The sequence below is a fragment of the Jaculus jaculus genome, chromosome 3, assembly GCF_020740685.1.
Source record: "Jaculus jaculus isolate mJacJac1 chromosome 3, mJacJac1.mat.Y.cur, whole genome shotgun sequence".
NCBI lineage: Eukaryota > Metazoa > Chordata > Mammalia > Rodentia > Dipodidae > Jaculus > Jaculus jaculus.
This window is the reverse complement of record NC_059104.1, coordinates 10,807,887-10,833,021: the sequence shown is the minus strand read 5'-3', so window position 1 is coordinate 10,833,021 and position 25,135 is coordinate 10,807,887. Positions and strand designations below refer to the sequence as shown.

General features: G+C 42.4%; 1 protein-coding gene across 1 annotated transcript in view; it reads left to right on the top strand.

The window, feature by feature from the left end:
• The first annotated feature begins 7,055 nt into the window (after nt 1–7,055).
• The window catches only part of Itgbl1 (integrin subunit beta like 1), a 222,380-nt gene continuing 204,300 nt past the window's right edge, over nt 7,056–25,135 (top strand). The window contains exons 1-2 of the mRNA XM_004663391.2: nt 7,056–7,350; nt 8,261–8,478. Of these exons, the coding sequence (XP_004663448.2) occupies nt 7,253–7,350; nt 8,261–8,478 (316 nt within the window). The 5' untranslated portion in view covers nt 7,056–7,252. The remainder of the gene's footprint in view (nt 7,351–8,260; nt 8,479–25,135) is intronic.

Genomic DNA, 25,135 nt, shown 5'->3' with positions numbered 1-25,135 from the left:
GACATTACCAGGTGGTTTTCTAGAACCTAACACTTGTGGAAGATCCTGCCTTTCTGAAGGACAGTCATAGCCAGAGCATGCTGCATCTCGGTTGGTCCCAGCTGCCATTGGTAATATGCCTGGGAAGAGGGGCTGGGAAGCAGTAACAAGTTCAAGGGAAGACATACATGCATTTGAAAGTGCTTTAGCCAGTAGCAGGGTGTACTGTTTCCACATGTGCGCTAGCAGTGTGTGTGTAAGTCCATTCAATCTTCACTTGTCTCCTACCTGAGCTATGCTTTGTTAACATGATGGATATTGGCAGCTACTTCTAGTTGGAGTGTGTGTGTGTGGTGGGGGATTTCAGATCAGAGGTTGGCTCGGGATGGTGCCCAGGCATGAGCAAAGGGCAAAGGCAGCCAGCCAATTGGTTCTGCTGCTTTGGTATGTGGTGCGGGGCCTGGAGGCTGTGTGTTCTGCCTCTTTTTACCTGAAGAAAGCTGTTTTGCCCAAGCTGGGTGGTTCAGAGCTACTGGATAGGCTTCAGAGGACTTAAGGGGAGCCATAGGACCCTTTCCCTCAAACCTCAGGTTGGCATGCTTACAGCCAGGGGGCGGGGGGAGAAGAGAGAGAGGGGAGTGAGAAGTATGGATGAGACAGAGAGAAAGAGAGATAGAAAGAAGGAAAGAAAGAAAGAAAGAAAGAAAGAAAGAAAGAAAGAAAGAAAGAAAGAAAGAAAGGGAGAGAGAGAGAATAAATTAGTTTTTCCAGAGGGTTACCATCTTTTTGTGCTGGGTAAGGGAAGCCCACACTTGGCACCATCTCAGGTCTGAGGCACTTTCCGTGTGAGGAAAGCTCGTCTCTCCCTTTGCATTTGTTTGAACTGCCTGACGCTGCCGACCTTGCCAAAAACCCTTCTGAATGACCAATTGAGATGCTGTGGAAATAGTGTCCCACATGTAAATTCTCTGGTAAAGGTAACAAAGAGGAAGGTTCGACTACTCTTAAGTGGCATAACTCTAAGATGAGTGTTCATCTCCCCTCTCATCTGCACTGGATTTGCAGCGACCTAGGATAACCACCGCAGGGTCTGTCTGTGGGAATGTTTCCAGACAGGTTTAACTGGGGAGTGAAGACCCACCCCAAACATGGGCTGGGTTCCCACACTGTCTCGAAGGGCCAAAGGAACATGAAATCCTGGTGAATGTCTTCCTTCCTTTCTCTGTGCTTGCTACTGCAGACAGAATGCATCCAGCTGCCACAAGCTTCTGCTGCCATGATGGACTGTAACCCCTCAGCCCAAGAGCCAGAGCAAATCCTTCCTCCCTTAAGTTGCTTCTTGTCAGCTGGTCTTAGTAATAATAATAAAAAAAATAGCTAACACGGAGATGCTGTGGTGTTTTGGAAGGTTAATACATACTTTAGAGAATCATGTGTCTGAAACTCACTCCACAGTTGATGGCACTTTTTGGGAAGCTTGTGAAACCTCTGTGGGGTGTGGCCCTGTGCTTTGATGTGTGCAGCGTCACTCTGCTGGCTCTTCTTCCCCTCTACGTCCTCCGTGCTGATGTGATGAGGTGACACTGGCTTTCTGCTCCTGCCATGCCTTCCCCACAAGGATAGATTTCCTCTTGAAACTGTAAACCATAAATAAAACCCCATCCTTCCTTCAGCTGCTTTGGGCCAGGTCTTTTGTCCCAGCAATGAAGAAAGTTATTGATACAGAAGGGCTTACTTTTGTATCAGTTTTCAAAAGGTCGTTCAGATAAATTGTAGAGAGAGCCAAAAGTAACTCTTGAGATTGTGACCTAAGGGATAAGTAAAAATTATGGAACTGCCGAACGGCAGGAAACTAGGAAGAGGCATGGCTTTGCATGGACTCAACTTGGATCCACAATGAGGTCACCAATGCCCCCACATCTGGGCCTGGAGTCTCCACTCTCACTCAGCCTTCTTTGACTCCGAGCTATCAGCCAGGCACATCATGCAATGCTACTTTACTCATCCCACAAATACGTGTGGAGGTTGCATTGGACGATAGTTTTGATGAGGGTGAAAAAAGTGTAGAAAACCAAGTTTTACATGATAAAATAAACACAACAAGGCATCTACTGTATCTTTCTTTTTTCTAGAAAGTGCTGACAATAAAATAAAATAAAATAAAATAAAATAAAATAAAATAAAATAAAATAAAATAAAATAAAATAAAATAAATAGACTGATACTGACCAAATAAGTAGAGTCATAAGAGATGGAGTTTCTTATTCCGTCTGTTCTGACTGAGGGAGTACTGTTGTTTTGAAGAAAGGTCTTATCTAAGTACGGTCTCCAACCAATTCTTCCCACCACCTTATGTATTATTTGGATCATGATACAGATGTGTTTATCATATTTACTTTTGGATGGACGAGACAAATATGAAGCTGGCACTGACAATTATTTTTAGTGTTTGATAAAAGAGCAGAGGCTAGGTCACATTTCACAATGGTGTGTGCGTGCTTGGGAAAAACTAAATTTGTGCAGTCAAGAAAGCCAATGTGATTGTCACTTTCATGAGAGGAAATATAGTATGTGAAACAAGTGTTGTGAAAGTACTGATCTGGCCTGACGTATCACATCCCCCATCCTTTACTGGTTTCAGTTGTGTATATCTGGCTTCATAGAAGTCATCTGCTAAGCCCAAGACTTGGTGATGTTAGGATACGTGCAGGCGTTACAAACAAGGAAGTGAACGAAATGAAAATACTTATTTTTTTTAAGTTTTTTTTTAATTAATTATTTATTTATTTGAGAGCAACAGACACAGAGAGAAAGACAGATAGAGGGAGAGAGAATAGGCGTGCCAGGGCTTCCAGCCTCTGCAAACGAACTCCAGACGCGTGCGCCCCCTTGTGCATCTGGCTAACGTGGGACCTGGGGAACCGAGCCTCGAACTGGGGTCCTTAGGCTTCACAGGCAAGTGCTTAACCACTAAGCCATCTCTCCAGCCCGAAAATACTTATTTTTAAGAAATGAGTTATTTGGAGAGTAAATGGATAGACACCCTGGGCAATACATTATTATATCTACATATTTTGAATCAAACCAGTTGGCAGGGGTGTTATTTTTAATGACTCTTAGAGTAGATCTGGAATCAAAGGGTGAAGATCCAATTTTCATCAAAGGTGTGTTCCTGTTTTATTTCATTTCTCTTTGAATCTGCCTAATCATTTGGCAAATGTGTTGTCAGCAAGTTTAATTTTGAAGTGAGCAGTCTTTAAATAAAATGCTTGAATCCTGAAAATCTGACTTTGTGATCTTGAAGTCTAAGGATTTCATTCACGGGCTGAGATGTTTTCCACTTCTTTGGGTCTGGTTCCACAGAGTGGGGCTTAATGTGCTTCCAACTCACTGATTTGTCCTCCAAGACTTGGGGTTCTCATGGTAATGAAAAGGAAACTCTTACGTTTTCATGTCACACACGTGTCCTTCAGCTTCTACACTATAGGAAGCAGGAAGGAGTGGGTCTTTTTAAAGCATTTAATACATTAGAAGAAAAAAAGTCGTTAAAATGACCAAATTTACATTTATCCTTTTATTTTGACAGATTTTCTACTGAGTCACCGAGTCAACCACAAAACAGGCTTTTCAGCTCCCTGGGACATTGATTTCTGAATCCTAGTAATACAATAACCCAAGCATTTAAATTCTCCCACTCAGAGTACGTGCCACCTTTACTTCCTAGGTGTGCGCTCTGAAAAGCAGGCTGGGCCACATGGCACAGTTCTCTACTTGAGAGGCTGAAGCAAGAGGGGTACAAGTCCCAGGCCTGTCTGAGGCACAATTCAAGGCCAGCCTGGATAATTTAAAGAGATTGTGACTCAAAATGAAAACTTAAAAAAAAATGGGCTAAAGATGTAGTGACTTACTGGTAGAGCCCTTGTGCAGCATGCTTAAAGGCCTAGGTTCTACTAATCTATCTATCTATCTATCTATCTATCTATCTATCTATCTATCTATCTATCTCTATCTGTCATCTCTCTACACCAGTGAAGTGCTTGTCACATAAGCATGAGGATCTGGGTTTGTATCCCCAACACCTACTCTATTGTTGGGTGCGGCTGTGCGCTACAGTCCAGCGCTGGGGAGATGGACACAGCGCTACCCGGGACTTGCTTGCTAGCTAGGCTAGCTGAATTCAAGAGTTTCCATAGGCTGGAGGGATGGCTTAGTGGTTAAGGTGTTTGCCTGCAAAGCCAAAGGACCCAGGTCAGGTTCAACTCCCCAGGACCCATGTAAACCAGATGCACAAGGGGGCCCATGCATCTGGAGTTCGTATGCAGTGGCTGGAAGCCCTGGCACGCCCATTCTCTCTGCCTCTGTGTTCCTCTTTCTATGTCAAATAAATAAATAAATAAAATATTTTTTTTTTAAAAAAAAAAGAGTCCCAGATTGAGTGTGAAACCTTGTCTCATGACATAAGGTGTAAATTGGTGGACGACACATCAAACTCTGGTCTTCATATGTATGTATGCACACATGTGCATTCATGTGCACTTGCACCTGCACACAATCATATGAACTTACATAGACACTGCACACTTTCAGGCACACACACACACACACACACACACACACACAGAGAGAGAGAGAGAGAGAGAGAGAGAGAGAGAGAGAGAGAGAGAGAGAGGAGATACAGACTAAAAAAAAATTACTAAATGCACAAAAGGGATGTTAATACATTAGGTCTCTATTTCATTGATATTCCCTTTTTCCTTAGAAAACATGAAAAATAGGGCCTAGAGAGATCGCTCAGTGGTTAACGGCACTTGCTTGCAAAGGCTGATGGCCTGCGTTCAATTCCCCAGTACCCAGTAAAGCCAGATGCACACAGTGGCACATGCATATGGAGTTCCTTCGCAGTGTTAAGAAGCCCTTGCGTGCTCATACTCATGCTCTCGCTCTCTATTCCTCTTTCTCTTTGTCTTTCTCTCTCTCAAACAAATAAATAAAAATACTTTTAAATATGCAAAAAAATAAATAATACATGGCGAATCTATTAAAGCTCCAGGCTATCATTGCAAGTTCATACTCCAGCTCTGGCCTACACATTTCTCTTCTATCTCATCTTCCTTTGTAACTGAAATTTCTAGGTGCTGGCATAAGAGACTATCCACATGGCCTTGTGATTATAGGCAAGCGTGGGAAAAGACGTGTTTCTAGAACTTGTAAAAGTATAAATCCCACTCTTACAGTGAGACACCCTCAGCCTAGGCTCCCAATCCTGCACATTACATTGCAAGGTTTCTCTAATTATGCTGCACAACTTTAGATGTTATTTAAATAAACCCTGCAATTATGTAGATCTTTGGGAGGAGCCTAAATTTGTTTTATTATTATTTCTAGCAATTTCCCAGGTGATGTTGATGCAGCTGGTCTAAGAGCCACACTTGGGGAACAAGATTTTACTCATTCTTTCACCCATGGAGCTATCGTGCCTGTCCTTCAAACAGACTCATTTCTATAGGATGTGAGCCTGGTGTCTTGACCTGGAGTCCATGTCCTTTCTTCTGAGGCATATACTATGTACCTCACAAACCTCTGTCCAGTTATCCTCCAATACCAGTCCAGGGACTGCTCACCTGTTTCTGGTCTGTTTCCCCCATGGAAGAACTCTCCCCCAGTATATACACACCTTGGCCTGAGGAAGGTCTGCAAAGATCAGCTGATTGGAGGAGATCTGTGCAAAGCCCCTCTTGACGCAGATGGAGCAGGGGTAGACACTGGAAAGACCTCATCCTGAAGGCAGTGTCGAGGCATGCCATTCTGCTATCCCATCCTACAGACTCTAGAGAGACTTCTACCCTGTTTTGGCCCAGCCTCATGTTAAGGGTACAAAGCCCTAGGTGATTTTTGGAAGGCCCAATTTCAGGAGGAGCCATTACATTCGAAGCGTTCTTTCTTGGGTGAATGAATACTGCTTCTCCGCCTCATATACCCCTCTACACCCTTTGCCAGATGCCACATCATGTAGATGGCATTGTGTGGGTGCTCTGAAGGCCCTCAGATTTCAGTGAAAATCCCACTGTAGCTTCTGTATGGGTGGTTTGAGACAGTCAGCTCATTTCCTTCCCCTCATTTTTTTTTTTTTTTTGTCATTAAGGGAGGAATAAAATTGATCTGCATTCCACTCCCCATTATCAGCCAATTTAATTCGAGTCTTTCTTCAGCCTTCAGCTCACTTTCAGCCTCCTTGGTTTAAACCAGGTGCCTGCATCTAGTCAGGAAGTAGCTTCTTTCCACTTGCCCATCCTTTTGTGCTCATCATTTCTGTTTTCATTGGTGGCTGACCAGCCCCATGAATTGTCACAAAGGAGCATGTCCCCTTACTGCCCTGTGTGTCCTATCCATCTGTCACAGTGTGTGGCACCTGATAGAAGTTTAATCAACTAACAAATGTATTACAAGTGCCATAAGTGACTGGCACCTACTAAGTGATTAAGTAATGACGATGTTTTTTTTTTTTTTTTTTTTTTTTCCTCTGCAAGGTGCACCGTGAACACATTTTATTTTGTCTCCACATATATGCACTGGAGGGAATGGGATGGATCTGGAACAACAGTTCCTCTGACTGACTGGGTTAGGCAAAAAGAATGTGGTGATAAGCAGCTAGCCTGGGCAACTGTACTGAGATGCTTTGTAAGGACTTCAGAAACAAAAAAACCCAGAATTAAAAACAGCACCATCAGTACAAAATTGTGTTCTCCTAGTTTGCTTGCCCATCCCCATCCCTTACGCCTCAAATGGGACATGTACTTTAAAAGTAAGTGGTGAAAGTTATTCCCCACCATGTTCCCCTTCCTTTTCACAGCCAGGGGATTATTTTCAGTGCCTTTTCATATCAGACAGCCCAAATATTCTTTCATCAAATATTTCTGGGGTCTGTACTTGAAGAAAGAAGTGATTTTTCTCAAATCTGTGAACAGGACATATTTTTTTTTTTTTGGTTAAAAAAATATAATGTCAAAATAAACCATCTGTTTTTACAACTGTTTCTAATTACTTCCCTGCCTAGATTCTCCACTGGAGGGGTTTGGCACCAGCACCCCGCCCAGAGCAGCGCCGCTGCCCAAGTCCTCATAGGCAGGAGGAGCCCCGGGACCTGTGGACCTGTGAGCCTGGGTGTCCTGGGTCCTTCTGCCTGGCCATCTGGTGGTGGCACTTGTCCCTCCTGCCGGCCTCCCGGGAGCCACACCTTGCAGACGCCAGCTCCCCGCTCAGCCCGGAGCCCAGCATGCCTCTCCCAGGCGTCATGGGCGTCTTGCTGTTGTCCTCTGCTCTTCTTGTCGCTGGGCTGTCAGCAGCTCCCCAGAGCTTCTCGCCTTCTCTGAGGTAAGCTAGATTTCTGTATTCTTCAACCCCGAGCTCCCGCTTCTCAGCCAAGAGCAGTTACTAAATTGGAGAAGACATAAACTGTTTTCAACCTGTTCCAATTTCTTCCCTTCAACCAACCCGAGTTTTTGTTTCTTCTTCTTCTTGTTCTTCTTTTCTGTTCTTTCACTTTTTCTTTGGAAAAAAAAAATTCACTGGTTGAATAAAAATACCACGTCTCATTCTGCAACTATGTATCGGAAGGAATTTCTACCACGAGTTAAAGATACCTATACCACTCCACAGTCTGCAAACAGTATTATTTACGCCCACCCCCACCTCCAATAGCATCTCCATGGGGGTGGACATTGAATTCGTATTACATTCTGAAGGGTCAGTAAGCCGCACCACCATAGTCCAACTTTTACAAAGCAGAGCTCTTCAGCGTGCTTCGTGCACATCCAGACCACATTACCCCCATGACTATGGTGATGCATAACTTTTCTAAACAGTCCTCTGTTCTTTTTCGTGAAATAAACTGGCTCCAGGCCATCAGATTAAAAACAAAGCATTAAAAAAAAAAAAAAAAAGATGAAAAGTCAGCCCAGAGTCCTATTTTGGATTCATTTGTATTTTATCTAAATATGTATTTAAGGCTTAGTGACAGCTTGCCAAGGAGCAAGAAGGGATCACTCCAGTCCACCTGTAAGAAAAGTCCTATTTTGGGGTCACGGTTATTTGTCAAGTGTCTTGGGGGATGGGGGAGGGCGGGAAATACACTCCTAGGGGCTCCTTGGCCCACAGAGGAATGAGGCCAATGGCTTCACCTTCACAGAGTGGATGGACTCAGAGGGAGGAAAGAGAAGGCGCGGGATGGGAGCAGGAGTGGTCAGTGTCCGGTCTGACCGCGGCCTGTGTCCTTTCCGCGCAGGAGCTGGTCGGGCGCCCCCTGCAGGCTGTCCCGGGCGGAGTCGGAGCGCCGCTGCCGTGCTCCCGGGCAGCCGCCAGGGGGCGCGCTGTGCCACGGCCGCGGCCGGTGCGAGTGCGGGGTCTGCATCTGTCACGTGACCGAGCCTGGGACCTTCTTCGGGCCGCTGTGCGAGTGTCACGAGTGGGTGTGCCAGACCTACGACGGCGACACCTGCGCAGGTAAGGCGGCGGCCCGCCATCTCTCAGGGACGTCTGCTTTGCAGGGAAGTGGAGTGGGGGGCGACGACGCACAGGCCTGCAAAATTAGTGCTACTGGGCTGGACAGAAGGCTCAGCGGTTAAGGGGTTTGCCTGCAGAGCCAAAGGACCCAGGTTCGATTCCCCAGCTCCCGCGTAAGCGCAAGGGGGCGCACGCGTCTGGAGTTTGTTTGCAGTGGCTGGAGACCCTGGCGCACCCATTCTTTCTCTGTCTCTCTCTGTCTATTTTTCTCTCTCAAAACAAATAAAAATAATTTTTTTTAAAAATCAGTGCTACTGGTCGGTTCTGACACTGCGTATTGCAATCTTTCTTCCGCCTCTGGAGTCCGCCCTTAAACGATGGGCCACACACCTAATTCTAAATATCACACACCTGTCGCCTGTGGTGATGTTCCCTACCACGGACTTCATAAAGGAGAGCTTCCAACATCTTCAACAAACGGAGGGAGTCATCTTAGGGTTTCCTGACCTCTGTCAAGACGTTGACTATAGGGCTGAGGAGATGGCTCAGGGGTTAAAGGAGCTTGTTTTCAAAGCCTGTCCACTTTGGTTCTATTCCTCAGCACCCATGTAAAGCAAGACGCACAGAGTGGTGGACACTGTGTGTCTGGAGTTCTTTTGCAACGACAAAGGCCCTGGTCCTGGTATCCTCTCTCACACAAATGAGTGAATTTTTTTTTTTTAAAGTTTAATCATATATAAATCTTCACTTTATAGACATTCACAGGGCTGCTGTTTTATGCTGACCTGGCTATTGTCTCTTTGAGCTCTGATTAACCCTTTTACCCTTATATTTCACAAAGAAAGGTGCACATCCCCAAACTGACAGGCTTAAAGAACATCAGGACCACATTCACCTAGCCGCATGTGTTCTTGTATGCTTTTCACTACTTGGATTTAAAAATATATGTATTAGTTATGTACAGTGTGTATATAGCCATGTTGGTATCCGCCCCCCCTCTCCGCAGGGACCCTCCTCTTTGGGGAGTGTGGGTCATGCATTGTGGGGTTAGTCATCAGTTATGGGTAAGAGGCAGTGTCTCTGGGCATAATGTCCCAACATGTGGCTCTAACATTCTTTCCGTCCCCCCTTCCGCAAACTTCCCTGAGCCATGTTGGGTTCATTTTAGGTCTGCTTCAGCGATGAAGTCTTGGGAGCCTCTGGGTCTCTGGATCTTTGGTTTGGTAGGAGTTGAGTGTTCTCTGTGTCTATCTCCTTCACCCTTGTTGCTGGTACCAGGTTCACCAAGAAAACAGCATTCTTGATCATTTCCCCTATTCTTCTTTGGTTTCAGCTTGGGCCCTGGTGAGGTGCGATGGGCTGGTTCTCTCCTCAGGCTTTGCTTGGATTTTTGAGCCAAATTGAAATGTGGTATTTTGTAAGGGCACGGTGAAATGCATTTCTTTCCCTTGCACATTTTTAACAAGTGATTCAAGTTCTGGTATTTCTTGGTAGAGAATGCTTAGCCTCCTTTCCAGTTCCTTGTGAATGCATCACTTACTGAGGCCAGCTCAGCCAGCTGTGCCGCACAGGGATCTCCATTAGCCAAAAGATGACATGATACATTCAGGGTAGGATCTGGCAAATTAGTTGGAAAAAAGTAATAGCAACTTATTTTACCCTTGATACTGCTAAGTCCAAGATGTGCCCAACAGCAACATAGAGGTCAGAAAGAAACCTATAGCGAAATGTTTTTCCTTCGCACCTGGACCCAGGAGCACATCGCGAGAGTTCTTAATGTTTAGGCTTTTGACATTGGAAAAATGTAGTTCTAGAAGTGATTTAGAGAGGCACGGGGGCCTCTGTGTGGTTTATGTGTGCAACCTTGTGAAGACTGGATAAACCTTTGGAAATGTGGAACACCACACTTGTTATTTTAACTTCACCAGCCCCACAGCTAGACTCATTCCGGGTAGACTCTTGCGTGGAAGCTGAGTTTCATGTAGCATTTCATTCCAAATTCAACCATTCTGGCTTTTCCCGCCGCTGGCAACTTCTCTGCTGCTGTGTTATGGGTTTTGAACAAATTTCCCCAAGCTTATTTTCTGTTGTTTCACTGTTGAAGATAGTGACAAGATGCAGTCTTCAGCAGGCAAAACTAGCTGAGTGTAGATAGGCTGCCTTTGCTGATCAGGACCCTGTCCACTGCCAGCGCCTCACTGCAACGCTGGGCAGGGTGATGCTTTGCCATCCAGTGTCCTATCCTTTCATAGCAGGCACTGGTTGTTTACTTGTAGCATCTTAGTCACTGCATTCCTTCCTTCCTGATACTAAGTGCAATACCGAGTCACACGCATACTTTGGTTTGGTTGTATGCTTTTCTATAGAGGGCAAAACATTTCTCTTTGTTCCAGGTCCGAGTGAAATACTTATGTTCATTAGCCATCCTCACCTTGCAAAAGGGATGCCCACTGATGGATGTCCACGGAGACTTCCGAAGTGTCTTTCCTGGCATCTGCCTTGGGACCATGTTTGTCAGGCCAGGAAGAAATCCTTGCCCTCACCACACTTGCCAGCTCACTCGCTTCTGGGCTTCTTAAGTCCGTTTCCAAGAAAAGTTTAGAATTTCGTAATCCATGTGGAAGCAGCAGAGGCTCTGTTGTTGCTGATGTTTGAATGTATATTTGTAGGTTGCCCTGCAAATCCTTACTGGTAATAGAATAACTTCCAGAGGCCTCAAAGAAAAATCTGCTCCACTAGTACATCAGAAAGTGGCTAGAGCCCAGAATCTGCGAGAACATTTCAATCCTAATCCTTCTTGCCTTGAGAACTTGAGACATTACTTCAACATCCTGACCCTTCATTTTCTCCACTGAAAAGTGGAAATCTTAACAGTAATTATACATGAAACTGTTGTGAGAATTAACATGTGTAAGATTTGGCATGGTGTCCTACTCAAAGTGACTGGTCAGTGCATACTAATGTGCGAATTATATGGCATTACTTAATGATGTTCAAGAGGTAGGTCAACATGAATAGGTGGATGCAGGAGAAATGGACAGAGAGAAGAAAGATAAGTACATGACCTGGCCTGGTAGTGATGATGCTCTTGAGGCGTGGAGAGCAGTTGAGTTTTCCTTTGGTTCTGTTGTTGATTTGAGCTCTAAAGGTCAAGCAAGGGTAACCATTTTGGCCCAGACCCAGAACAGCTGTCTCAGACACACTGTGCCCTTCTCAAAGTGCAGTCAGTTGCAATTCTTATACTGTGAATCACAAGAGACAGACTTACGTTAGTTTGGACTCACTGAAAGTGATTTTGTCCACACTACCAAAAATCTGTTTCTCTTCGTGTCCTGTGTTCATGCCACTTGAGTCTGAATTAACCTTCTATAGTGTGCAGCACTGGTCCAGTGACTGTCTTTGTGGGTGTAGTGGTCGATTACGGGCATAAACTAACTTTGGCAAGCTGTGTCTTTGAGAGCAGTGACACCTTTGATTGAAGGAAAATAAATTTTAAATCAATATTTCCAAAGTATCCCTGGATAGCCCATGGATAGCAATGATCATGCTTGAAATAAATCATTGATTTCTTGGGCTGGAGAGATGGCTTAGTGGTTAAGCACTTGCCTGTGAAGCCTAAGGACTCTGGTTTGAGGCTCAATTCCCCAGGACCCACCTAAGCCAAATACACATGGTGGTGCATGCATCTGGAGTTCGTTTGCTGTGGCTGGAGGCTGCAGTGCGTTCTCTCTCTCTCTCTCTCTCTCTCTCTCTCTCTCTCTCTCTTTCTCTTTCTGCCTCTTTCCTTCTCTGTCTGTCACTCTCAAATAAATAAATAAAAGTAAACAGCAACAACAACAACAAAAAACCCCATTACTTTCTTAAAAAATCATTTAAAATTGCTTTTGAACTCTATCACTTATAAATTTTCAGTTCCAGTCATTGGGAAGAGCTGACTGCATTCAAGTTAGCAATCACACACCACTGCAGACTTGCTAGGCTATCTGCTGTTGACGGGGATGGACAAAGACGAAGGTCAGGACACCCCTGAGTAGAGAGGTTAAGAGAAATAACAAGGACCTAAAATGCAGCGTGGCATAGGATTTCCTATGAGGGGTCCCTTGAAGGAGATATATTATGGATATGCGTGTGTGTGTGTGTGTGTGTGTGTGTGTGTGTGTGTGTGTGCATGAGGGTGCCTGTCACTGTGGAGTTCAGAGGACAATTTTGGTAGCATTCTCAATAATGCTGTCTATCTTGTTTCCAGGAAGAGCCTCTCATTACCCTAGAATCCACCAGTTAGGCTAGACTAGCTAGCTTACATTCCCCGTGAACACGCCCTTCTAGGTCTCCTCAGCACTGATGTTCCAAGCACATACCTCCACAGGCGGCGTTCACATAGGTGTTAAGGATCACCCTCAAATTCTCATCCTTGTCAGGTGAGCACTATGTTGGCTGAACTACCACCCTAAAATTTCTTTAGAAAGAGGTAGCCACTGATGTCAGTATTTAAGGCCAAGTTTTTGTTGTTTAATCCAAAGGACTGTTAGAATTCCAAGTGAAGATAATCTCAAGGAAAGAGTTGGGGCCAGGAAGGCATGTGGACACGCTCAGGGAATAGTTACAGACATGGAGTTGGCTTGGCTGGATCTTATCACCTTAGGCAAAGTGGTCAGTGTGGCCAACCTGTGATATGAAGACGGCCACATTCAGGAGAGCTATGCATGCAGCCTAACCCACAGCAGTGATGATGTCACGCTACAGTGTGAAAAGGTTGGACATGCTTGTTAGATCCGTTGAAAGTCAGAGTTGAATGTCATCTGGAGAGCACTGAGTCTAAGTTCAGCTCGTGCCCTTTAAACATAATCTGTGAGCCACTAAGTTCTATTTTTGCGTGATATTTTTTATTGGGGACTTTGATACATGAATATATTGAGGTTTGACCTCATTCCTATCCTATTACCCTTCTTTGCCCACCTCCTCACCGCTGTTCCAGTAGGCACCCTCCTCTTTCCAATTAGTTCTTATTCCAGGTGGAAGCGATGGCGTGTACTGACTCATGAGAGGTGACATGATGGCCAAGGGCGTGCTGGCTGGAGAGAAGAGGTGAGGACAGTCTGTGCACTGCGTACACTTGTGGTCTAAAGGAGAGGGAATAAGACAGAACTAGGATGGATTTTAAAGGTGTTTAAAAACTATTATGGAAGTGATTTAATATCCAGGGATGAGGAAGATGGTTAGTTAAAATATGCTGTCTAGCCTGGCGTGGTGGTGCAGGCCTTTAATCCCAGCACTTGGGAGGCAGAAGTAGGAGGATCACCCTGAGTTTGAGGTCACCCTGAGCCTACATAGTGAATTCCAGGTCACCTGAATGAGAGTAAGACCCTACCTTGAAAAAAATAATAAGAAGAAAAGAAAGAAAGAAAGAAAGAAAGAAAGAAAGGAAGGAATTATATTCTTTATAGTTCTGAGTGAATGGAGTGTGGTAGACTCAATGGAATATGTATGTCAGGAGAAAGATAGTTCTTACAACCCTGATGAAAGAACACATGTTTTTGGGCTGGAGAAATGGCTTAGTGGTTAAGCACTTGCCTGTGAAACCTAAGGACCTCAGTTTGAGGCTCGATTTCCCAGGACCCATGTAAGCCAGATGCACAAGGGGGTGTATGTGTCTGGAATTCGTCTGCAGTGGCTGGAAGCCCTGGAGCGCCCATTCTCACTCTATCTATTCGCCTCTTTCTCTGTCTGTCTGTCACATTCAAATTAAAGAAAAAAAATCACATGTTTTACGTAGAATTATTGTAAAATGCAGAATTCCTACCAGCAGAATGACACTGTATACTTTTTTGACTGACAGATCTGGGGCTGGAAGGGAAGCCTGTCTGAATAGTTAACCTGTGGTAACTGCTTTCATTGTTAACCTTGAGGCAATTATTTGATTTTTCTGTAGTTAACATCATTTGGGAAGAACACACTTATGCCAATGAAGAACCTTATATCAAGCATGATACTCAAGACCATTTCTGTTTTTATGTACAAATAGATTTGAATCATATAATTTATACATTTATTCAGACTACATACAAACCATTCTTATCTACATTGGTTACTATGCACAAACACGAACAATATAAATAGTGGGGACATCTTGAGACACCCCTAGCATAAAAATATGAATTCCTCTTGCTTTTATGTCTTTAGGTAACTAGCATGGGAATGACAAATAGGTATTTTCTGACTTTTATACCTTTAACTATCTAGCATGGGGATGGCAAGGCAATTCTGCATAGTCTGAAGACTGACCTGTTTTGTTTTGTTTTTTCTTTCTTATTTAATACTGGCTTTCTCAGCATTGTTGAGTAATTTCCTTACAAGCCTACTTTGAGAAATCATCCATTGGTTTTTCCTTAGTAATTAGTTCCCTTCCTTCTTTCCTTCCTTCCTTCCTTCCTTCCTTCCTTCCTTCCTTCCTTCCTTCTTTCTTTTTTTAGAGAGAGAGGGCGAGAGACAGAGAGGAGAGATAGAGAATGGGCACAACAAGGCCTCAGCCACTGCAATCAAACTCTAGACATGTGCATCACCTAGTGGGCATGTGTGAATTTGTGCTTGCCTTATCTTTGTGCATCTGGTTTACATGGGATCTGGAGACTGATCAAACATGGGTCCTTAGGCTTTGCAGGCAAGCTCTTTAACTGCTAAGCCATCTCTCCAGACCTCTTTAATAATTTCTGTTATTTACTTTTTTCTTTTCTTAAATCTTATCCTCCTTTGTTCATTCCTTTGCTTCTGTCTAGCCCCACTTGGGTTTAGACTCCTCTCCTCTCCTCTCCTCTCCTCTCCTCTCCTCTCCTCTCCTCTCCTCTCCTCTCCTCTCCTCTCCTCTCCTCTCCTCTCCTCTTCTCTTCTCTCTCTCTCTCCCTTCATCCCTCCCTCTTGTCCTTCTTTTGCCCTGAGTCAGAGGCCTGGAGTCCGTAGTGTCTCTTCCCACTCATTAACCCTCGACTTCACTAAAACAACACTGACCAGATATACTCATGCTGGCTTTCACTTTGCTTCCTTTCACACGTGACCTCCACTGTCTTGGCATTGCCTCTCATTTTGAAGAACATGTCAAGGAATTCACTACCAATACCTCATCCACTCCCCATGAGCCTCTTTGGGGACCCTAGTCTCTTAGATTTAGATTTACCCATCAATGGTATGGGCTTTTTTTGTTGGGGCAGGGGAGACAGGGTCTCACTCTAGTCCAGGCTGAACTGGAACTCATTCTGCACCCCTAGGCTGACTTTGAACTCACAGAGATCCTCCTACCTCAGCTGGGACTAAAGGTATGTGCCACCATGTGCAGAATACTGTTTTACATAAATGTGTCTTGTCTTACCCCAAGCAACATATAAAAGTTAAAAGTTTTGTCCTTCAAATAAAGTGCTAGGCATTACCATGTAGTTTTACTGGCAATGTTGGGTACTTCTCTGGAGCTATACCATAGAGATACCAACATCTGAGCCTTGGTCAGCACCACTTCTTCACAATCTACAACAGCATATTTACAATCTTAGCATATTTATACCAAATAGTATAAATGTGACAGGATCAGCCATTAGTTTTCATGTAAAATTTCTCTGGAAAAGAAAAATAACATACAAGAACAAATTTATTCATATGCTGTGTCTTAAATTTGCCACCTTATGCTTCTCCCACAAGTTTCTCAAAAGCCTTCAATGTATTTTGAGACATGATGCTAATAACTAAAACTCAACTTCCCTTAACTCTTAATGTCATCAGTCCCTCCTCCTCAAACTGTTCAGCCATTTTGTTCTCAGTCTTAGATTGTTCCATCTGATCTTGTTACCCACAGTGGTCATGGCCTTGAGGCAGGTGACCAATGCCATAGAAGCAGAGACTACACTTCCCTGACCCTCTCCCCACCATATGGTCATCTTTCTTGAGGGTTCTGTCCGAGAAGTTATGAAGAAATATCTTTCCCTACATTCATTGTTGTGTCTTTGTATCTTATTTGTGTGTGTGGCTGGCTTGGCGTTTAAAGAACACAAATGTATTCTCTATATTTCTGCAGGTCCGAAGGCCAGAGCTGGGTCTGCTAGGTTGAGATATTGATTGACCCTCCTTTCTGGAGGCTCTAGGAGAAAGCCCGCTTCCTGGGTACTTGGTGCCCAGTTTTTCTCCCTGTAACTTTATGACTGAGACTCTTGTTTTCTTGTTTTTCTCCTAGCTTTCAGCCAGTCCTGCTTTGTGTCTGAGAGGCCTTTTGCTGGTCCTTATGCCTGCCCCCTTTCCTGTCTCAGAATCAGTAATGGGATGTTACATCCTTCTCATGCTGCCATCTCAGAGTTTACTCCATTTTTATATTCCTTTCTCTCCACACCTATGTCCCTTCTCCACTTTGAAAGACTCATGGGATTTCACTGGGCCTCCTTAACCTACAGAAATCTTTCTATCTCAAGATCCTTAACCATAAACACCTCTGTAAGGTTCCCTTAAGTAAGATAACCTACGTATAGGTTCCAGGAATAGTGATGTGAGCACCTTGTGGGTTCACTCATTAGGTTGATAATATCCTTATAAAATGCACGAATGCTGTGTCTGAATGGTCAGGGAGAGATTCCATCTCCATCAATTTCCACTGTTCATAGACTTAGTCAGGAGTGCTGAGTGTCTTGTTTCTGGAAATTTCCTGGGTAACCCCAGTTCTCTGGCTCATGTCTTTCCCACCCTCTGCTTATAAGCAACATGAAAACACCAGTCTTCGAGTACAGATCTGAGGAGGGACTTACTGCACAGGAGTTTGTGGTTTCAGTATTTAACACTGGCAATAGTCAACTATGGACTCATGTGTAATTTAGATGGTCACTACTTCTGTTTCATTGTCTGACAAAGGGGACATTGCACTGCCCAGTGGGATTATTAACAGCGTCCTCTAGTGTGTGACTGGTAAGTCACTGGAGTTGTGCTTGGTCTGCTGGATGCTCTTCTGCTGTCCTGTCTAAAGACATGTGAGGAGAGTATGGGTAGACCAGCAGGGGGGACCTGCAGGGCGGTATGCCTTGCTCTCCACCTCTCATCCTATCTAGAATGTTCCTGTAGGTTTAGTAGCTACTTTGAACAAATTATCTGTACTTCTAAAGATTGTGTTGTGCACAGTAAATATATACAATTTTACCTAATAATTGAAACAGATAAATAGAAAAAGAACAGAAGGGGTTACATTTCATGCAGAGAAAAGGTTTTGAACAGCCCAAGCTTGTCCTTTGAAGTTAAATATCATCCTGACAAATCATGAGTATATTCTCTATATCTAGTAAATTTTTTTTTTTATTTTTTCCCTGGGTTGTAGATGAATCTTGCCAGATTATTCTTTTGTGTTAACCCAACTAGTGACACGCTTACTCTAGGAGATGCAAGCCAGGAATCTCAGTCAACGAGGTCTGCTGTCCCTCCCATCCCCTTCTACACCTTCCTGGGACCTGTGCTCACTGAATGCAGTGACAAACTACCCATGTTATTTATATGCCCCCTGTGTTATCTCTGTTTTTATGTAAGAGAGCAAGAACAAGAGAGAGGGAGAGAGAAAGACAGAATTGGCACTCCAGGATCTCCAGCCACTATAGTTGAACTCCAGATGCATGCACCACCTTGTGTACATGTGTGACGTTGTACACTTGTGTCACCTTGTGTGTCTGGCTTATGTGGGATTTGGAGAGTCAAACGTGGGCATGGGTCTTTAGGCTTCACAGGTAAGTGCCTTACCCTCTAAGCCATTTCTGCAGACAATCTTTTTTACTTCTTTAAACCAAATATCTGCTTTTAGTGCCTAAGCCTATGTACTTGCATTAACACAAGGTAAACATGTATGTCTGGCCCTATTATCTATCTTTCATCTATTTATATATCATTATCTACTTATCATATATCTATTTATCTGTCTAACATCTATCATTTGTATACCCACATGTCTTTTTCTTTCCTTCTTTTGCTCATTGGGAATTTTAAGAATCTTATCGTCCTCACTCTAGTCTAAAGCTATATAGGAAACATAATTTTACAAGGTACATAATATTCAGTGGTTTGTCATTGTGGTAGTTTGAATAAATGGCCCCCAATATATTCGGTGCCTTACTAGTTTGTAGTTTGGATCTGCAGACACCTGGCTGGAGGAGGTGCCACTGGGCAGAATTTAAGGTGTGGTGTTAGGTTGCAATTCCAATATAAAGATATGCAAAGTGCCTAGTTCCACCTGGAATTCTTGAAGTGTGCTTTGTGGCTTTTGGCTTGGTGTGTGCCTTCTCTCTCTCTCTCTCTCTCTCTCTCTCTCTCTCTCTTTGCTTGGATCTGTGAAACCAGGCCTGTTTCTTCCACCATTGTAGAACTTCCCCTGGATCTGTAAGTTTCAATAAATCCCTTCCTCCATAATTGTTCCTGGTCTTCCTGTTGCCCCAGTGCAGGTCAGCTGGTCCAATCTCAAAGGTTGTAATCTCTCAGGTGCAGCTGAATGGGCAGCAGTTCACCCAAGGATTTTTCCTTCTGAGCAATATCCTTCTGCTCACATCAGTTCATTCCTACACAAAGCAACTCTGCACAACTTCTCAGGACATGGTCATAACAGCAAGCTTTTCACAAAACCTGCCTCCAGCCCAGTCCAAGCAAAGCTCTTCCTCACCCTCATAAGCCAAACCTCACAGTCCATAGTTCTTAATGCATTCAGGTCTTTCAACTCTGCCCAGAATAGTCCATCAAGCTGTACTTACAGCACTGCAAGGCACCTCTTAGGCCAAGGTTTCAAATCCTTCCACATTCCTCTTGAAAATTACTCTAAAAGGCCAAAGACATACAGTCAGCTATTTAGCAGCAATCCCACTTACTGTTGGTACCACTTACTGTTGTGGTGGGGTTCACATTGCTGGTAGAAATCACCTAACCAAGAGCAGCTTGTGGGAAAAGGGTTTATTTTGGCTTACAGACTTGAGAGGAAGCTCCATGATGGCAGGGAAAATAACAACATGAACAGAGGGTGGACATCACCCCCTGGCCAACATAAGGTGGACAATAGCAACAAGAGAGTGTGCCAAACACTGACAAGGGAAAACTGGCCATAACACCCATAAGCCCATCATCCCCAACAATACACAGCCTCTAGGAGGCATTAATCCCCAAATGTCTATCAGCTGGGAATGTAGCATTAAGAATACCTAAGTTTATGGAGGACACCTCAATCAAACCACCACAAATTTGCATTGTTCTAGTCTCTCCTTGGTATGCCTTATACTAGTTGAAAATGTTTACTCTGTGCCTTCATATGTTGAAAGCATATAACTTTGTTTGATTTTTCAGGTCTCACAGCTAAAGACAATCTTAAATCTCAGAGGATTGGGGCTTTGGAGCTATCTTAAGTTGATAAAGTCTGTGGGGACTTTTGAAACTGGACTGAATACAATTTACAACATGTGATGCTTTTGAATCTATTGGAGGGCAGGGGTCTAATGTGGCAGTTTGAAAAATGCCCCTCAATACATTCAGTTTTTATTAATTTGTAATTTGGATCTGCAGCCACCTGGCTGGAAGAGATGTCACTGGGCAGATCTTAAGGTGTGGTGGTAGGTTTGAAATTCCAATCTAAACATCTGCAAAGTGCTGAGTTCCAGCTGAAGTTCTTGAAGTGTGCTGTGTGGGTCTTCTCTCTCGGTTTGAGCCTGTGGAAACACAGCCAGCTTCTTCTGCCATTATGGAACTTCCTCTGGATCTCTAAGCTTCAATAAATATGCCTTCCTCCATAACTGTGCCTGTTCTGGAAGTTCATCTCAGTGAACCTGAACCTGTCTGTTATAGTCATATTTCTTTATTAAGATGTTAGTGGTCATCGTTGGTGATTTATAGTTTGTGTTCTTGTTGTCTGTCCTTTTTTTGATATTTCAATTTAAAATTACACACGAGGTGCTTGAACCCAAACACATAGGTGCTCGCTGATCTCAGGCACACTGACTTTTATATACTTCCAGTGGTGTTGGCTTCACAGACACACCTGGGGGAGTCTCCATCCATGCACAAGTGTCAATAAGGCTTTCTTTATACATCTCTGACCTTGGCAAAGGGAAGCTTTTTGTTCAGTTCAGTAGAAATGGGTGAGCTGAGGCCTTTGTCCTTTGGGAAATTAGCTTTCAAGCTGGTTGGGGTTCAAGGACAAAAATCAAACCTGAGCCCGTGAGAAGCCCAGTACTGCTGGGACTGAAGGTGCCAAGGGGATTTCCTGGGGTGTTTTTGACCATTTCATGGGTAAATTCTCAAGCTATTTTCCATTAACTCTTAAATTGGTAAAAATAGAAAACTGCAAAAAGGTTACAAATCTCATTTTCTTTGGAAAAAAAATTGTGCTTTGTCTTTTCAAGAAACACATATCCTGGCAAATATGAAACTATATCTTATAATAGAACTCACTCTTCTGTCTCTTCCAAACCATCTTACTTAAGGTGGGTGAGAAGAATGATAGCTTTATAAAAGGAAAAGGAAATTAAGAATTTTATCAGGGTAGTGACTGCCTTGACCTCATACTACCCCAGTCTTACCTCTTACAGTAAAATATGTACTTCCTGCCAAAAGTCTTATCATTGTAGTTGTCTGTGAATGACTGTGACTACTGGTCCAAGACTCTAAATTATTCCAAGTGAATAGTTACACATTAGAGTTTCCTATTTCTTCTTCTTTTTTAATCAGGAAATTTCCTAGGGAAAAGCAGACTATTTTTTTTTTTCTAAAGGTCAAGGAGTTTGTCTGTAGCTTAAAGCCCTCTTATAACAAGGCATTAACTATATATTTGTGACTAAGTGCATGGGCGTAGAGGAAGGAGCCAAAATCAGAAATCAAAACATGGCAAATACATCTCCTAATTGATCATTACTGCTCCTTAAAAAGCTATCATTTTCTGCTGTGCAGAACAGTTAGACAAAACTAGTTATTTTTCTAAGCAAAACAACTTGGCCATTTAAGTGTTTTTTTTTTTTCTCTCCAAAATACAAAAGACAAGTTACAGACTTTTATTTTCTTGGTCAACACCATCAGTTATGTAAGCTTCAAGAGCAGTGTTGACCTGAAAAGTCCATTTGTTTCAAGAAATAAAAATAAAATATTTGATATGGTGGATAAAATACTCTCAATTTTCTAATTGAATGCATTTGAGCCTTTAACACCACATTAGAATATTGAGAAAATAATCAACATATGCTTCTATAGGCTTTGTTGGAAAATATTTTAATTTGTATGAATCAATTCAATTATTATAAATTTTATGAAATAATCAAAAGTATTGCTTTCAAAAAGTTATTATTCTCCAATGCCATATTAAGTAATCCTGAGAAAAAAATTTTCCCTTTATATAATCAAAATAAAGCTTATCTTCAAGCATAATATTAAAGTCATCCAAAAACCATATATTTGGGGAAATATTTTCTGTGAATTTTAGAAAACATGTTTCAGGGACTTCATTTCCACAATTAAAAAAATATAGAGAATTTTTTTCTTAGAAAAGCTGTTTTTTTTTTTTTTAATTATCGTTTCTTTCTTGTGTCAGTGAGTGCCCATAAATGATTAAATACCGGGAATTATCAGGCAAAAGAATCCTTTCTGTATGTAATGTTAAAAGAACTTAAGATAAGAGAAATTACTAGGACAAAACTACTTTTCATACCAAGGAGGAACATTTTCTTGGCCATAATTGAAATTCTTACAAGGAATGCATGTACTTTCAATCATTATCCAAATAGGAAGGATCCTCAGTCACCTCAGGACCCACACAACAATTTGTCTATGAAAAGTGCAAAAAATACATATCTGTTATGTTTCTTTTATTCTTTTATTGTTATGTTTCTTTCCATGGAAAGAAACTTTCATTATTTTGTGTAGTATGTACTTTTGGCTTTTGTAAATAAGTCACATTAGATACCCTCTTTTGTTCTTATAAATCAAATTGTCATAAAGTGAACAATAGAAGCTCAAAGATATGCATTTTTTTTAAACCTTTTTTATTTGTGATGACATGGATGAACCTGGAGAACTTTATATTAAGTAAATAGACTAGGCAAATATCACATCACATCCCACTCATATGTAATTTAACAAAGTAGATTTCTAAAGAGTAACAGTGGTAGATATTACAGGTACAGGTCATTATTTGGGAGTTGGGAGTGAATATTAATACAAAGACTGTTATCGTACAGTTAGATATTAGACATTTACCCAGTTTTGTGTATATATACATACATATATATATATATATATATCTCCAACTACATATAAACTATATAAAAACTCATATATGTGTGTGTGTGTATAGTTTATATGTAGTTTCCTTCATTGAACATGGCTAATGAAATTAAAATTTCATGGTACATCTATCTCACTACATCTAATGGATGGTGTTAAACATATTTCATTCCATATACTGAAGGGGAAAGATCCCTCCAGTGTGCTTTGTTTTTATTTCAGACCCCTGTTTTGAGATTTAATCTATGAATAATGTAATTTATCCATTTAAGATATGCAATTTTTGATACACATATAGTGTTGGGAAGAAAGCAAAGGGAAGCTCGGGAAGTTCAGAATGAGGGAAAAAAGTCTATAGAAAACTGAAGACTGTTGAGTAAATCATCATTTTAATGTGCCTTCTGCCTTGGAGATCAGTGTGTTGGGCTCTGGGTCCGTAGAAAAAAAGTTTGAGAATATCCTGTATATATTACTCATTTGTTTTCTCTAAATTCCTAAAGTTCGATTCAGTCTGAGTTTCAAATAGCCCTGCTGATACGATGGAGCTGTCAGGACTTGAAGATTGGCATGGGAAGTTGAAGATAAGGCTATAATTGGAGAAATGTCAGCTGTTATTGATGTTTACACATGTGGCCAGTTTTGCACCCCATCCCCCTCTCCACCTCAGAGATACATGGTTCTTCCTGTGATTCAAAAACAAAGTTCTAAATTTCTTAATAACTGGAAAACCTTTCCTCTGTTTGTTACTGAGAACTGCCAGCTTATAATTTTTAGTTGAATGTTTTTAATGTCTCTTATTGGGAGACTGGATAGGGGCTATACTGGAATCAGAAATGGGAAATTGATAACAAGATATGTCAAAGAATAGTTGTAATAATTATAAAGTAAAATACCTTAAGTACAATATGAAATCCACATTATGCTCTGCATCACATTTACAGATAGAATGCTTTTGAGTTCAAACAATTGAAAAACCTAGCACAAGTGTGTGTAAGTAAATAAATGCAACTTACTAGCCAATGGCTATAGCTACCTTTGTGTTGCTGGGACAAAGCCACCTGACAAAAAGCAGTTGGTGGAAGGAAAGGATCTTCTGTGAAAAAAAAAAAAAAAAAAAAAGCTGGGCGTGGTGCGCACACTTTTAATCCCAGCACCCGGGAGGCAGAGGTAGGAGGATTGCTGTGAGTTCGAGGCCGTGAGTTCGAGGCCACCCTGAGAATACAGAGTGAATTCCAGGTCATCCCAGACTAGAGTGACACCTTACCTCAAAAAACAAAACAACAAAAAATATCAGGAGAAAGTTTCTTCAAGCTGGAGAAGGACAGGACAGCAGAGGCTGGGCAGTCCTTTGTGTCATGCACCAGTAGAAAGCAGCAACAATGTGCTGAGCCCTTTGGGAGAAGCTGGGTTTTAACACCTAAAACCCTAACAACACGCCTTCTCTAGCAAGGCTCCACCTCCCCAATTGCCACCAACTGGGGACCAACCATTCAAAACAGATGAGGCGATTGGGACCTTCCCCACTCAAACCACCTTCATGAAAATAGCAAAGGCAATGTTTCCCACAGTGATCCTGTCTGTCACGTCAGGGTCAACTGAGACTCATTAGGTTTATAGATTCTCAATGTCTGTGGCAGATTTACTACTTCAGAGTCTCTGTGTGACTCAACAGTCTATGTTCGTAGTCTGCAGCTTGTTCTGATTCATAGAAAAATTAGAGACATGTTTGTCTAGCATTAAATCTACCATCGGGTACAAATCAAATTATAACCCAAAGGATACCACCAGTATCTCAATATGAGCTCTACTAATTGGTGGGCCCCATTTAAGGCAGTGCATGGTGGTTAACACAGCTTCATTTACGTTGTATTACAGCACCTTGTCCAATGGACAGAGAAACTGTCTCACTTAGAACTGAGTCGTTCTACCCCTGCATAGCCTAATTTGCTAATCGGTATCTGGAATATATTTTTCCTGAAACTGATTCCTAAGATTCTTCGTACTGGGCTGGAGGTATGGCTTAGTAGTTAAGGCACTTTCCTGCAAAGCCAAAGGACGCAGGTTTGATTCTCCAGGACCCATGTAAGACAGATTCACAAGGGGTGCATGTGTCTGGAGTTCTTTTGCAGCACCTGGAGGCCATGGCATGCCCATTCTCTCTCGCTCTCTGTCTGTCTGTCTCTCTATATCTCAAATAAATAAATGAAAAAAATTTTAAAAAAGATTCTCCTTACTACTAGTTTTGATAAATCTGTGTATGGTGTGCCTTGCAGAGTGTATTCAGATTTATTTATCCGTTATTTTATTGAGCTTCTTGTGGTTGTGAGTACACAGTTTACATTAAATTTGAAATGCTTTCAAGTATTTCTTTAAACTTTTCCCTCAGATAGATTATCTGCTCCTTCGC